At 33.4% G+C, this 16,811-nt stretch overlaps 2 protein-coding genes across 3 annotated transcripts; both read right to left on the bottom strand.

Moving 5' to 3' along the window:
- Window positions 1–1,184: 1,184 nt before the first annotated feature.
- LOC118451494 (uncharacterized) lies at window positions 1,185–5,088 on the bottom strand. 2 transcript variants are annotated; one of them, XM_085655421.1, is made up of 2 exons: window positions 4,071–5,088; window positions 1,185–2,366 (listed from the first exon to the last, which is right to left on the bottom strand). In XM_085655421.1, the coding sequence occupies exon 1, from the start codon at window positions 4,722–4,724 to the stop codon at window positions 4,368–4,370; it is 357 nt and encodes a 118-aa protein (XP_085511547.1). In that variant the 5' UTR covers window positions 4,725–5,088; the 3' UTR covers window positions 1,185–2,366; window positions 4,071–4,367. The 2 variants fall into 2 exon arrangements, with proteins under 2 accessions (XP_085511547.1, XP_085511548.1); XM_085655422.1 differs by having other exon boundaries at window positions 1,185–1,601.
- A 204-nt stretch (window positions 5,089–5,292) lies between these two features.
- On the bottom strand, window positions 5,293–16,560 carry LOC118451538 (uncharacterized). The gene is made up of 6 exons (XM_085664170.1): window positions 16,414–16,560; window positions 15,592–15,697; window positions 11,087–15,377; window positions 10,914–11,008; window positions 7,603–10,827; window positions 5,293–7,497 (listed from the first exon to the last, which is right to left on the bottom strand). Exons 3-5 carry the CDS (start codon window positions 15,321–15,323, stop codon window positions 8,428–8,430), a joined length of 6,732 nt encoding a protein of 2,243 aa, XP_085520296.1. The 5' UTR covers window positions 15,324–15,377; window positions 15,592–15,697; window positions 16,414–16,560; the 3' UTR covers window positions 5,293–7,497; window positions 7,603–8,427.
- Window positions 16,561–16,811: the final 251 nt, after the last annotated feature.

Below are 16,811 nucleotides of genomic sequence, written 5' to 3'. Positions count from 1 at the left end.
TCGATGAAAATTAGTCGAGGAATTTTAGTTTGAATTATGAGGCATACCGGTGCTGCCACCACGTATCACTGCAACCATTGTTCTTAGAATGCTAATGCTGTTGACTCAATCGATAACGTATGTATATACAATGAGAATAACTAGTAAATACATACAGAGGTAAGATTGAAATCATTAAATTTTAATAGATTGGAAATAAGATGATTCCTGCTTATTACGTAATATTGGTTGTAATGAAGCATTGATATCGAAAAATGATTTATTATTTACATTCTATATTTTGTCTTGAACAATTAAATGCTAACGATAATTGTTAAAATATTATTTGTGAAAGAATGTATTTTGTTTGGGAAAGAAGTATGGGTATAGAAAATTCGAATGTTTTTTTATCTAATCTGAAAAGTATCTCGAAAACATACGTTTACACTCTATTATGTGTTTACATATCGTAAATGCTCGTAGAAATGGTTACTTTTTTAGCAGGATAATTAATTGAGTTTATATTTAAAAGTACGTATATGATATTATATATATATATATATATATATATATATATATATATATATAGATATATATATATGTATATATATGTATATATAATTAGTATACGTGTAAATGTATTATTTTATGAAATATAATAGAAGGAAAATACGTGTACGTATATAATAAACATAGTGAAAACTTGGATATAACAATAAGAACTCTTATTTACGTAACGTCGACACATTCGTTAAATAAATAATAATTGTATAATGTGCTTAGTGACACACGGTTACACGTGAATTTTGACGTAATTCGTTATATCGCAGAAATCCAAATATCGCACAAGTGTCGTTCTATATTAATAATAATACAACGAAATCGACGCTTTAAGAAGTTTAATTAAAGCGAGTATTCTTTGTGAATCGACATGGTTTTTGTTACATACACGTGATGTACAAGTGTATGTGTTTATATTATTTATTGTAAAATAAATATTTTTTTAGTTTTAATAGTATTCTCCGTTCGCATAAAAGATCGTATGTATATATATATATATATATATATATATATATATATATATACGCAGAGTGTTGAATAAAGAAAATTGATGTCGAAATATAAAAAAATCATGACGTAAAGCAAAAGTTGACTTTACTGAATTTTAAATAGGCGAAACTTATAATTACAATAGCACAGCTCAATTAAAATTCTACGAAGGGTTCTGTATTATGATCTTTTATAGTTCACAATCAATTTCTCAAGATGTATGTGTTACTTTAAATCTATAATACGAATCATATATGTGGAAACATTTATCGTTCGATGTATAATCGATTACATCTAGGAGATACAAGAGTATCATGGATTTTATACAATGTAAACCAGAAAATGTAAACACACACACAAGCACGCGCACACACAAAGAATTATATCATATTTGATAGAGTTTGTTTTTCATCGTTTATTCTCGATGCTTTCTGATCACCGTCGGGGTGTATGAAACGATTCGAAAATAGCGCATTTTCATTTGATAGAAAAACGCTTTTGTCTTGATTGGTCGATTCGAATAGTTAGCGGGCCACTAGAAAACGAAAGCGATTGTCGCTGATGCTTCGAGACTATAATTCGAAAAATAACTATATAAGTAACAGGTAAGAAAGAAAGAGAGAGAGAGAAAGAAAGAGGGGTGGGGAGAGATGGGGAGAGATAGACAAACGTATAAATAGAGAAAGATAGAAAGAGAGGAAAATGCACCGCGTATCTTTACCCCTCGTATTTGTACGAACGATTACGTCAAATGTCTCTCGGAATAATTTCTCGTCAAGGTGAAATTCTTCGCTGACATGGGCTTAAAGAACAAGCAGAGTATATTTTTGTAACAAGTCATCAACGTCCATCGGCCGGACACGCGCGTATGAAAAGGAGGAGAGGCGAGATGACGAAGAGTCAGGTCGCAAGAAAAGTGGAGAATAAATGTCGCTCGTTTCATATCTTTTTTCTTCATAGTTGCGTTAAAATGCGTTTTCTAATTTGTTGACATTCCTTCCGGTTTTCAACTTTCATCTTTTTCTCTCTTTCTCTTTCTCTTTCTCTTTCTTTCTCTCTCTCTCTCTCTGTTTTCTCTTTTTAATTTCTTTAATAAGAAATTCTTCAACGAAGAAACATAAGATTTTTTTTCTTCTTCTTCGACAGACTATCATGAAACGTGTTTGAACACACGTTCTTTTCTTTCATTCTTTCTTTCTTTTTTTCTTGACCGAAGAGTTTGCTAGTTAAGAAAGAAAAGCCATTGCACAGTGCATCAAAACTGGGTCAATACCATCCTCCTTTCTCGTTTGTTCCGCTCTGAGTTGCGTGCACGTGGGTGCTCACTCAACGAAGCGCTGAAAGATAAAATGTCTATATGTTAGCTCTACACCATGTGTGTATATGTATATATGTTTGTGTATATATATACATATATATATATATATATATATATATATATGTGCATATTCATTTTTGTTCTTTTGTAATATCCCCGTTCCCCGTAAAGCGCGTTAAAACCTAAACGCAATCGAACAACGATCGTCAGCGACCAATCTTAACGTTCACATGAGTGCAGAAAAGAGAATGGCACTACGTATCGATCAATATAAGTGCTAACACATCTTAATCATCTTTTCATTTATTTATTTTTTATCTATATTTTGAATCTTGGACTTGTTTAGAATTCTTTGAAAAGAATAAATCAAAATGTCTTAGCGAAAATTATTCAATCTCCTTATTATATTTTATTTAAATATGTGCTGTTTAATTGAAATATATAGGTTCAACAATTTTCCATGCCTTTTTTTCGTTGTTTCTTTTCATTTCATTTTGCGCCAATGCGTTTAGGCCTTTACCATGCAAAAGCCTGTTTTTTGTTCGTCGATTTAAACGCCTCTAGAATACTCTAGAATACTCCACAGATAAACGCTCTTTTTCTTTTGTCGTGTAGTGGTCGAGCGAAAATAGATAGGATGGAACACGTACAGTGTCGTCTTGTGTTGTGTTGTATTATGTTGTTTTGTGTTGTGTTGTGTTTCGTATTTGTGTGTGTAATACATGTTGTGCTTTTTTTCTCTCCTCGATACGAAAACGAAACTCCATTGGCTTGTGACTCGGCTCGAACTAAATTGAATTACGGCGGAGAAAATAACTGGGGACTTTCCGGTTAAAATCATCGTAATCGCCGATAATAATTTGTCGAAAGAAAAAAAAAAAGAGAGAAAAAGAAAAAATACTTTTTTCAAAAAGACGTGCTTCCGAAAGATCGCGCGTGTATATATATATATATATTATATTTATCATTTTCCAAGTGCTATCGATTTACAAAGTGTTGTCACGTTTCAACATAGATTAATATACGGAATGGTTTGTGAACAATGGAACCCATCGCTTTAAATTATGTAATCGTCCTCGATTAATGAGCTTATTCTCATCATCCACCTCCAACCGCAAATGAAAAATATTCCTTTTGCAAATAAAAAAAAAAGATAAAATATAGAAGGTTAAAAGGGTAATTTGCGATTTTAGATTATGCGATAGAGGTAGAATAAACATGCTAACATGATCGGCTGTCAACTTCACACGCGACGTGACCCTGACAGCTTCTCGACGAAATGAATTCTCAAAGAGAATGTATTATTTTCAAAATGTCCATATCATATCTATGCATTTATATATGTACATATATATACATATATACACATTACATCAGTCGGTTGTTGATTTTATGCGTCATTTATTCCATTCAATACAACGCGATTTGATGTTGTTCAAACGAATCATTATTTTCCGTTCGAAAGTTATCGTTTCCCGGAGCTAATTGAAAACTTTCTGATTACTTTAATTCCATTGCTGGCAGAGTCTTATTTGTTATAAATTTCAAGATATTTTTGATTTTCTTCCTTTATTAGTCTTTTTCTTTCTATTTTGAAAATAACGGAACTAAATTGTTTGGAGCTTGCTATTTCCATTCTTTCTCGTTCTCTCTCTCTCTCTCTCTTTCTCGCTCTCTTTCTCTCTTTCTCTTTCTCCTTTCTCTTTTTCTCTTTCTTTCTTACCTTCGCAGATACGAAGGATTGGGGCGGTGCCGGCATCAAGTGGTCCAGATTTAACAACAAAGCTGTCTCGACGATTCCTTTACTATCCTTTACTATTGGACGAACGAAACGCGACAACGAAGAGACGACGGTGATGAGAAGCTCTTGATAATCGATGATAAGGAAATAGAATGATATGAGTCAAAAGATGAAAGAATATTAAAATAACGGAAAGGAAAATAAAAGGTAAGTCCTTAGTATTCGTATAAGTTAGTCCATCATCGATGAGGAGATCGGAGAAATTGGCGAAGGTGTATGTCACTGTCCATTTTGTTTGAGCAACTTTCTTGTCCTGAAGCCACGAAATCCAGCCTGAATTCTAGTAGCTGCAGCCTGTTCTGCCTGTTGTCTTTTTCTCACCAGAAATCCACGAATTCCGGCTTGGATTTTCGTTGCTGATTTTTCTTCGAGAGCCTCCCTAGTATTTTGCCTTTTTAAAGTCGACGTACTCGATGATGTAGACTCATCGTCGCTCTGTTGTCTCTTTTGATGCGGCTGTTGTGGTTTCGTTTCCTTCAATTGTTTTCTCACGCGATAGCCGCGAAAATTTGCTTGAATCTTTGTAGCAGCCGTGTTAGCTTTCATCGTGTCGTTGTCCCTTAATTTCTCGGACATAGGTCCACACCTCTTCTTCCGAGTGTTTTATTATCTAGCTTTTTTCTTTTTCTTTCTTTATTTTTATACTTTCTTTTTTCTTTTTATTTTCTCTTTTATTTTCCTTAAAAAATTAAAGAAGTGCCCCAACGTCGTACGACACGAAAAAATTTTTTGTTTCTATACTTTGATAAATAGATAGATAGATAAATAGATAAATATGTATCTCCTTTCTTTTTTTATAATGAATGCTCGATGTTAATTTAAAGTCTCTTTGAACACTTTAGACGGCCACTTTGATGGAGATGCAAAGTGAAACTGACGGTAGCAATGCTCCCGCTCCGTGAACCGCCTTGCGCTTCTCGCTTGAGCGCTCTAAGCTCTCTCACTCGCTCGAAGAGAGGCGGGAGATCTTTCGCGCATGCGCACTTCTTTCAACGTGCTCTCTCTCTCTCTCTCTCTCTCTCTCTCTCTCTCTCCCTCTTTCTCTTTCTTTCTCTCTATTTCTCTCTCTCTCTCTCTCTTTCTCTCTCTCTCTCTCTCTCTCTCTCTCTCTCTTTCTCTCTCTCTCTATTTCTTTTTCTCTCTCTCTCTCTCTCTCTATTTCTCTCTCTCTCTCTCTCTCTCTCTCTCTCTCTCTTTCGTTCTTCTCGCGTTCGCCTTTGCGAAAGCATTCGCGTGTATAACAACACGATATGAATAAAGAAAAATTTGTTCGTGCCTTAAGAATCGCGAATGAACGTTTCAACTTTCGTATTAAACATATATGAGCTTCTTTTGTTTCTTTTTATTTTTAACACGTCGATATCGAACTTCTCTTTCATTTCTTTTAATATTTTAAATTAAAGAATCGAACGATTGCTGCTTGTACATTTTTCTTGACATTTCTTTTATTTCTTTTAGAAAGAGGTTATCTCCCGACAGTTAAATTTTTGTTAAAGAAATGTATCGCGCTATGATACGGTATATTTACTTTGCCAAGAAATTAATTAATGATTTCGTTGGCACGAATGAATGTGCGAATGAAATCAAGGCGAAAACTCGAGGATAAATATAATTTTCACAGTGTCATATTTGCTCAAAACAAAAACGTCTTATCTTTTTCTCTTTTACTTTATTATTATTCGTTCTTCTTTTTTTTCTTTCTTTCTTTTTGTCTTTTGATTCTTTTGGATGGAAAAATAAATAAATACTAAACTAAAAGAAGCTAGTTTTGGCTGGTTTAAACTGATAGAACGTTCGCGAGGCTCGAGTAATAATGATTTAATTTGAACGTTAATTAATTCCTAGGAATTTGTGATTTCGATTGATTGGTAAACTCACGAGAATCGTTGTAACAACTTCGTTGCTCTGATCTTTCATTGACACCGATCGACAACGGAGCAAATTGAAAGGGGACGACAGATCGGCCAGTTGTGTCGAACATTTTCTTCCCTTTTAAAATTATTACGTTATACTAGTCCTATATATATATAACTGTCCTTCTACGTTCTAAACTCGTCCGAATTCGAGCCTTGATATTTCCAGTAATCTGATGATCACGAATATAAACTTATTTATCGCATATGTAAGCAAGTTATAATAGTACAAAACAAGTTCCTCTTATTTTGACCTCGAGCCTTCATTTACATCAGTTTACATATGAGAATATAAAGGAATGAATCACTAAAACGTTAATACAACATAAATCGATCGTTATGCTGCGATTTCAGAAATCAACATCGAATGTGATTTTATATATTTCGAAGAAAATTTTAAATGAAAAATATTTTTTTCTTTTTTCAAAGATTAATGCCATAGTTATAGATTTTTTAATGTAATAATTATAGCACCTCGGTGTAGGTAAGATGAAAAAAATGTTGACGAGAAGACAAGAAAGACGTCACGCTTGTATCATCGGTTCCAACATTCTTGGCGTCACTTTATCGAAAATGTTCGTTCTCTCGGCAAGATATAAGTATATAAAAAGCCCACGTGTATATCTCCTCCGTTGTATCTTTTCATAGATGAATTAATGCGTGACGTTAAAAGACGATTAACTTGCGATCGTGAGCTCACTATATGGAGGTGGTAGTTTTATTCGGTTGGTACAAGAATGACGTAGAACGTAAAAGTCTCCCGATATCTATCTATAGACATCAGGTGCACGCTCTCAATGTACATACGTGCCTTCGTTCCACCCTAGACGCGTGATTAAGCCGCTAATAATAACTATCGGAACGTTGATAGATCGATTCTGCGTCATACCGAAGGCGAAGGAAGATGGCATCGATGACAATTTCTTTCATCGTTCGAGTTTACTTTACATAGCATTGGATTTGACTCAATGTTAGAAATCAGATCGACGATAAAAGGAATCTTATATCGATTTTACAAGAATATCTAAAACGATCTGATCGAATAGATAAGATTGAGAAACGTCCAAGTACGTTGTATCTTTTTTTAAAGCATTACATTCGATAGTAAACAAATTGTTTATTCCGAGCTAATAGCCTTGTCATGGCTATCCAGTTAAATTTAACTCTAAATAAGAAAGTTCACTAATACTAAAGGAGGTTGCTTTCGATTAGTTGTATTGTCGTGCATAGCCCCACAGACTTGATATATCCAATTTGTAATTTTAGAGCAGGCCGTTTGCACGTGTGCTCTACTCAAATTTACTGCGTAAATTTTTCATGGTTTTGAATAGTATGCGTAAATCGACACTGTGTTGATAACGGACAATTACGAGTCAAGCCAGCATTTAGTCATCAGGAAAAGAATAATCCTGTCGTTTCTAAAATTATTCTTATTCCTAAACATTAATAATTGTGTTATTAATATTCAATGACATATATATTACATTTAGAAATAACGGATTTTTAATAAAGAAATATATTTTAATAGTATATGTATTTACGTATATGCATATTGTTATTTCTTCTATCGTAGGAAACGTATAGAAAATAATTCGACGTATATTTTTATTTCGTATCTTGTTTTTATTGTTGTTGATTCTGTGAAATTATAACAATTAAACATAATTAAAGTATTATTTTTATTCGATAGGATTATCATATACCACACACAAATTCTACAGTGAAATTTTTAGGATTTTATCGTTCATTACGCGTTGATTATTACAAACGTTAGATTATTATGCTCGTATTTAATTATAAGGTTATCTATCTTCTTCACTGAGAACTGTATTAAAACTTTGATGATTATCTTAGGCGCAATAAGTGTTAATCAGTGAGAATTCCTTACAACTTTTAGTAAATGGGATGATGCTGATGTATGAATATTCGTACATGGGAAGATAGAATTAAAATGGCGATATGGTCATTAACAGTTTAACGAGCATCAAAGCGGCTGTTAGAAATTACGTAACAAATTCTTGCTAAAAAGCATCCATGTAATAAATAAGTCGTTAATAAAACTAAATAAAATATCATCGGTTGAAGTTATCTCGTGAAAAAAGAAATTTTTATCATTATCGTGAACTAATTGAAAAATTCATTGATTAGATCGTAATAAAAATAATATTTTTTCACGAAATATGTATTTTTATTATGAAGAAATATTTTTATGTAGATCATTTTATGTTCAATAGATCGATATATTATTCTTTTATGTCATTTGATTTTTTTACAGAATCATTTGAACAAATTTGCATTATTTTGGTCGGTAATTTGTCTTCTTTATTGTTCAAGTGATCCAAATTCTTATCTTCGACTTTCGAACTTTATTTTTTATTTTCATCTTTGTCATTCGAACTAGCTTTATTTTCATTTTTATCATTCGACCTTGCTTCTTTATTTTCATCTTTATCATCCGAACTTGCTCTTCTATTTTTATCTTTACCATCTGAAATTATTTCTTTATTTTCATCTTTATCATCCGAACTTTCTGCTTTATTTTCATCTTTATCATTCGAACTTGTTTCTTTATTTTCATCATTATTCGAACTTGCTGCTTTATTTTCATCATTATCATCCGAACTTGCTGCTTTTTTTTCATCTTTATTATTCAAACTTGCTCCTTTATTTTCATCTGTATTATCAGAACTTGCTGTTATATTTTCACCTTTATTATTCGAATTTGCTTCTTTATTTTCATCATTAGCATTCGAACTTGCTGCTTTATTTTCATCTTTATCATTCGAACTTGTTTCTTTATTTTCATCATCATTCGAACTTGCTGCTTTTTTTTCATCTTTATCATTCGAACTTGTTGCTTTATTTTCATCTTTATTATCTAAACTTGCTGTTTTATTTTCATCTTTATCATCCGAACTTGTTTCTTTATTTCCATCATTATCAGCCGAACTTGCTGCTTTATTTTTATCATTATCATCCGAACTTACTGGTTTCTTTTCATCTTTATCATCCGAACTTGCTGCTTTATTTTCATTATTATCCGAACTTGCTGCTTTCATTTCATCTTTATCATCCGAACTTGCTGCTTTATTTTCATCATTATCATCCGAACTTGGTGCTTTATTTTCATCATTATCATCTGAACTTGCTGCTTTACTTTCATCTTTATTATTCGAACTTGCTTCTTTATTTTCATCATTATCATTCGAACTTACTGCTTTATTTTCGTCATTATCATCCGAACTTGCTACATTATTTTCATCTTTATCATCCGAACTTGTTGCTTTATTTTCATCTTTATTATCTAAACTTGCTGTTTTATTTTCATCTTTATCATCCGAACTTGCTTCTTTATTTTCATCATTATCATCCGAACTTGTTGTTATATTTTCGTTATTATCATCCGAACTTGCTACATTATTTTCATCTTTATCATCCGAACATGATGCATTATTTTCATCATTATCAACTTCTACGATCTCTGAAGAAAGATTCGTAATCCTTGACTGTTCGATGGTTTTCCCAATTGCCTCATCAATTTTTTCATTGTTAAATAATTGTTCGCCATTATCGTTTACCATCTCGTCTTTATTTTCAACGTTCTCTTCTTTTGGACTCTTCGATAATTCTGTGTGCTCGTCACTTTCACTTCTTATCGTTGATAGTTTTGTAGATGTAAGAGTAACGCTTTCTTCTGTAATCGGGACATTATCTTGTGTTCTAGTTCCTTCAGATTTCACATTATCGGATTTGTCTAATAATTTCAATGAAATCTCTGAATCTATTATTGATTTTTCAATAGATTCACGATCCATCGTAGCAGATTCCAAGCTGGTAGAATTGAAAGAAGTGTCTTGAAGTTTTGATATAGTCGTACTGTCTAGACTACTAAGTTCCTCTATTAAAACACCTTCCGGTGTTCCAGGAAGGGCCAGAGGTTCTCGTAGGCTTTGTATACTATGATCATTCGAATGATCATCGTATTCTTGCACGGTGTCCTTAACGTGACTTGATTCGCTATCTTCAACACTGGTTATGAAATTCAAGTACCGATTTTGTGAAGTCGAGTCATCCTTGACAGACCGTGTTCGATCGTCGTTAGCATTTATATTCATATTCGCTTCGAATATTACATTCGAGTTTGTACCTACTACTGAATTTGGAACAATATCTACGAGTCCTAACATGATTGGTGTATTGACTTGACCTACTAAAAGTTTGGTCAAGTCTTTTGGATGCAATCCGCCAAATAGATTGCTTAAATCCTTTACAAAATCTGTTGGAGTTCTATCTATATTTTCAATATTTTCATAATTATCATGTTCGTTCGATTCCGACGTTAAATCAGTCGGTGACTCGATGGTAATCTCTTCTCTCGTAGATTTTATTTGCTGATCGATTAATTTTTCCTTCGCATCTTCGTCTTTATTTTCATTTTGAGAAAGACTCGTAGATTTTGTTATTTCAGCAGATTCTAGAACAGGTAATGGTAAACAGTCATGAAATTCACCAGTATGTTGAACTCTACCCGATGCAAAAGCATTTTCCATTGATAAAGTATTTGTTTGCATAGCATCTTCACGGCGAAGACATTGCCGTTGTTTTATTGGCATTGAAATTGTCTTCGTCATTGGTATCTCTCCTTGCTCCTCCACGATCATTTCGTTCTCTGATGTAGTCGTTGATGATAATGCATTTGTCGATTTAACTGGTGAGTCAACCATTGTTTCTGATACAGATTTAAAATCAGTGATTTGTGGATCTTCCTAATAAAAATATATAATAAAAATATATTAAGATACAACTAAATTTTACATATATTAAAATATGCTGATATATGCATATAACTTACTGTAACACTTTCTTGGATAGATGGTACATTATCTAAAGTAGAATCAAGACGATTATTTTCTTGAAGTCTCTTTCGCGTTAAGAAACCACGAACACCTAACAAAATAATAATATCCATTCGTTTTATATAAAATAATGAAAAACATTATATTAAAATAAATAATAGGTATTTACCGGCTTGAATTTTCGTAACAGCCGAGTGAAGTGTACTGCTACTTTCCGAAGTATCCTCTTGACTTTTAGTTGCCATAAGATTCGTTACGTAAAGGTGATATTCTTTTTTTTCAGCCAATTTTGTATCGAGCTCATTTGTATCGAATTCTTCAAAAGCTGTCTCAGAAGTATCGGATCTCACATTATCATTTTGACTTTTATTCGACTGATCTTTCTCCTCGTTATCGCTTGACTTTTTCGATTCCATCCTTTCAGAAATATTTTCTTTCTCATCTTTAGTATTTGTGATCTTTTTTAAATTTTCTGTCGAAGTAGTAAAACTTTCGCTTTTAGGAGAGGTAGCATCTTTACATTGTTTCTCATCCTTGATCTTTAGATCTTCTTCTTCAACGATCGTTGAAACCTCTTGATCTTTGATCGTACCATTCGAATCCAAGATTTCGTGAGATTTCTCAAGATTATCTTCCGAAATAGTTGGAGTCTCTTTAAAAAGAATAAGATTTTCGGCACGATCGATTTCTATCAATTCTTTTGCTATTTCTTCCTCGGTGTCTAGATCAGTCGCATTTTCTTCTAGTTCTAAATACCCGAGAGGCGAAGAGTCGCTTTTAATAGTATCACATTGTTCAATGTTCTCGGATAAGAGAGGCTGAATTTTTCTTTCGCTAGAAGTAATCAACACTTCCTTTTTGTTTCTAATAATTTCTTCAGGTGAAATCGAATGTTCTTCCTTGTTTATTCCCTCACTTTCTAAATTAATTAAAGATGTTTCCATTTCCATAGGTTTTTCATCCATTGAAATCGTTTCCATAGCCGAAGTATCTTCTTTATGACCACTATCAGAATTTTCTTCTTCCTTCGTCTCAACATCCTGTTCAATGTCAGCTTTTTCTTTTTCCGATAAAGTTAGCTCCATCAACGATATAGTTTCGTCAGCATCGTTCATTTTAAAAGATGATATTGTAATATCACGTAAAGAATCCAAATTTAATTCCGGTACTATTGGCCTTGCGGGATCTAAAGATAAACTATCGGTTGAGCGATCGGTTATTGTAGTCTCTTTAACTTCATTTGTTGATTCCGAAGTGCCATCGGCAGTTTCCGTGCTTTCTTCACATTCTAATGAATTTTCAATTACGTTTACATTTTCTATAATTTCCTCTCTATCGTTGGTCTGATTCTCTAATTCTATTTCTGTTTCAACAATAGGAATGATTTTTGTCTCCTTTTTATCATTCTCACCAGTCTCCTCGTTTTCTTCATTCTCTGAAATATGTTCCAATAAAGGTGAATGATCCTTTTTCATTTCTTTCTCATTTTTGTCTTCTTCATCCATTAATTTCACTGGTTTCTCTTCATCGTATTCCTCTTCCTCTTTGATACCATCGAGATCTTGTCGAACTATGGCAATGTCATGACCAGCCTTTATACCACGAATGAAATCTATATCAACGGTAGAACATTCTGTTTGTTCCGGTTGTATATATTCACCGAAACTTTCCACGGCACGTTTACGTCTTTCATCCTGTAGTTCAACGTCTTCTTCTTTGTTATCGAGATCAAATTCCGGCGTGGAAGGTGATCTTTCTGGTATAATTACTGTTGTCACAAAATCTGGAATTTCAACTGGAGAACCTTCCGTGAGGATATATGAAAATGGAATCTCTTTTGGCGAAGAAGATAATGAAAGACGAAGCAAATCGTTTATTTCTTTTCCGTTCGACGATAATGGGGAATTTTTATATTCATTAGTAATACCTTCATCACCAACGTTTGCAGTAATTTCTTTAATATCTTCCACTTCGTCACCAGATTCAGTTACTTCTGATTTACCACTTTCGATTTGTCCTGTTGATCCATCATCATTCGCCATAACAAGTTGTGGAATATTTATATTATCCGATTCATTTTCGGATTTATATTTTATCTGATCGATAGGATTTTCATCCATGTCATCGTTCGATTTTGGCGTATTTGTTGGAGATCCTTTTCTCGAACTACTTAAATCAGTCGTTTCTTCTTTTATTATTTCTTTAACTCTTTCTTCTAGAGGTTCTTTAGCTTCTACAACAATTGAATCTTTTGAATCTTTATCGACGATCATTAGTTTTGGGCTCTTAACTTCATCCTTTTTAATGGAATCCTCGAAAGAATCTATCACTTTTTCGTCGTTACGTTCTATCTCTTGAATCTCAATCAATTTTTGTTTAAGTTCCATTCCTTCTTCAACCGTCGAAAGATGAGAATTGAGCGTAGCTGATTGTTCATCTTCGATCGGTGGCTCTAAAGAATCTGGGGTCGGAGGAATATCGATACTATCTGGTGTAACGTTTAAACTGTCTTTGAAAATTTCTTCAACTTGTATGTTTTCTTCTAATATTTTTTCATCAAGAATTCCGTCAAACTTCTCGATCGTCTCCTGGACGGAATCTTCCACTTCGTCATTTGTTGTATCTCTCATGGAAGACGTTTCTTGATCCATTTTATCTTTATCGTCGGACGTCATCGGTGCTTTTAGTGCGTCGTTGACATTCTCTAACATTTTTCTTGTCGACGTGATATCTTCCTTGATCGACGTTGATAATTGTAATATTTCATCTCCAAGATCGCCAGTTTTGTTATCCACCGAATTATTCTCTTTCTCTTCTAATCGAAGAGACGAAGAAGAAACTGAGGTTTCGGTTGTCATAGGTGACAACGTTGGTAATGTCATGTCGTCCTTCTTCTTTGGAATCTTACCGGTGTCCGGTGAAATCGGTGGCAAAATCAAATTGTCTGATTCGTTGCGTGAAAGACTCCTTGAACTTTTGGAAGACGCCGGTCTCACAGCTGGCAAGGTAATCTTTGAACTTCCTTCTAACGTCGAATACCTGTTGTCTTCTTCGTTTGTATGACCGTTAGTTGATTTAGACCGGTAATTTACATTTTGAGATTTTGAATAACATTTCGACGAAATGCCCTCTAAAATGTTTTGAGTATTGATCAGTCTGCCTTCCAAGGTATCGTCTTGTCTTCTAAAATCTGTCGAATCAACACTGGAACTTCTCTTATTACGGTGTCTTTCTTGGTCTTCATTCGAACGAGTATCATTTTCTGAAGTGTTAGGTCTACTTCCACGTTTTTTTGATTTTTCCGTATTAAAAGTCGATCTTTTTGATTTCTTTGATAAAACATCGCTCTTGAGTTCTTCAATCTTTTCTTTAATTATCGGTATGTTTCTATCAATCACGTCTTGGACTTGTTCTACATAACTCATATCAAGTTCATTGATATTTTTAACAGAGCCGAACGTACGGACAACATATTCTTTCACCTGATCCATACTATGAGCTTTAGATAATTCTTTTCTATCCGGAATAAGTTCGGAAAAATTATCTTTCTTTCTCCGTGACCGGCTTGATCGGCTCGAATTTCTTTCGACGCTTTCACTACGACGAATCGTCCTCTTGTTTATTTGTTTCTCTTCAAAATTCTGTACTAATTCGGCACGTTCAGCTTTCCCCGTAGATTTTCTCGAAATATCGCTAATTTGCTCTGGAAATTGGCTTTCGTTCGAAGAATCCGTACTTTTTTCCCTTAAACTACCACTTAATCTATTTTTTCTAAGTTCCATCTTGATATTTTTTGTACCAGAGTTACGAGTTAAAACCGTTGGTATTTGAGAAATGATCTTAAGCGTCTTCGCGCTACGATCGAGTCTCAAAGAATCATTATTATCTGTAGTTGCTTTCGGATGATCTCTCGAATATTCTTGACTAGTATCGGAAGATCTTTTTTTCTCTCGTTTATTTTTCGTGCCAGAAGACGATCGTCCATTTTTCTCGTTCGCAAGTGCTCGCACCTCCTCGGTGCTTATCCTCTTCTCTCCATCTCCAAAAATATTTCGATGCCTTTCAAGAACTCTTGCCGTTTCATTCAAAGACCAACCACTGGTCGTACCGATGTCCTTCGTTGTTCGTTTGTTTTTTCTAGACTCCTTGCAATCGCTACGTCTTTTGATTGTATTAGAAAAATTATATTCCCCACTTGTTTTCTTACCAACGACATCGTATTGTTCTCGAAGCGTAAGCAATTTCTCGAAATGACGAGCGGCAAAAACATAAATGTCTTCGGGACGTTGTCGTAAGACCTCTCTTGTTAAACTTTCCACTACGGCTGCCAAACCCTGAGGAACTCTTGGTGCTAAAAGAAATCCCATTTCGTAGGGATCCTTCGAACGTTCTGTCGACGCCGCCATTTTATCGATTTTAATATATTTTCTTTGTGAACATTTAGAATTGCTTAGTCATACCTGAAACATTTATTTTATAGTACATGCAATACGAGTAATTGTATTATAAATTTTTTTTCTTTTTTTTTTTTTTCTTTCTTTTATATCGATTTTTTACCAACGAAAATTTTTTGTTTTCATTGAGCAAACGAATCTTTTCAAAAAGGACAACTTTGCGGTGTACGTATTCAACTTGTTCAAGGTCATGTACATGACCCAGAAAACTAGCGCTAACCTTGATAATTCCCGCATATGAGCGAACGCATAGTACTATACATCGACCAGTTAGATATTTATAGCTTTTGCTCTTTTCTCTCCCTTTCTTACTTGTTTCCTCTATCCTGTAGAAATAAATTGGAAATAACTCTTTTATTCATCGGTACGATTTAATTAAACGAAAAAAAAAGTTGGCATCGAATCGTTTCATAAAAGTTTCATCGTTTCGTTCTGTAATAATTATTATTAATTAAAGATGAAAGATCACGCGAATGTCACAACGTCGATATATATGTATGTCCTATCTGACAAGTATATAACGGCTAATGTATCGTTTATACCTGACCTACGGAATAATCGATGCGTATAATTTTAAGAGTACTTCTTATATAGACGAAATAAGAAGGAGATTATAATTGTTTTTTAATCAAGTACATATATGAAAACGTATGAAAATTTATATAATAACAATAATCGTAGTTTAAAATATTAAATATCGAGAAAGTACGACACGTTATATATTATCGTTAAATAAATAAATGTGAAATAAAATATTTTTTGAGAAGAAAAAAAAAACGAGAAAAGAAAAAAGATCTAAAACTATATAGATATAATTGTTTCACAAAAAAAAAAAATGTAAAATGAATGAAATATGAATTATGAATATTCATCAGGAATATTTCGTTTTGTTTGAAAAATTTTATAAATTTGTCTGATGATTATCTCAGTACTTTCTATAAATATACATTGTAAAACTAACAATCTCTCTCTCTTTCTCTCTCTTTAACGATTGTTAATGTAAATTCTTTAGAAATTGTTTAATATTAAAATACAAATGTACCTGTTAGAATTTTGAAAACGACAGCGCTGATTATTGAAAGATAAGTATACGATAAGTATTTGATAGTCTTTGAAAGCCGGAAGCGTGTAGAAGAAATAACAACGTCGTCGGACCAAGAGTTAACCTGCTCGACTGAGAGCGGTCCTTTCACCGTTGGCCGATTTCACCTGTGCCGTAGGAACGATCGATGCCTTTCCATCGATTAGTCAGAAACTACCTGCTTACGTGACACGAAGAAGAACTCGCGAATATCGTATATATTTACGATTTGTCATGCGTAGACTTTTTAAGATTTCTCGGACAATACATATAATCAATAAATTCTAAGGAAATATTTAATGTGTAGTATTATGTAACAATGGAAAGGTTACATATAACGACGTTATTGTATTTTTATG

This window comes from Vespa mandarinia, chromosome 2 (genome assembly GCF_050613455.1).
Source record: "Vespa mandarinia isolate Hongniang chromosome 2, ASM5061345v1, whole genome shotgun sequence".
In the NCBI taxonomy this organism is placed as follows: Eukaryota; Metazoa; Arthropoda; class Insecta; order Hymenoptera; family Vespidae; genus Vespa; species Vespa mandarinia.
Note: the sequence above shows the minus strand (reverse complement) of the source record. Positions and strands in the feature narration are given on the sequence as shown.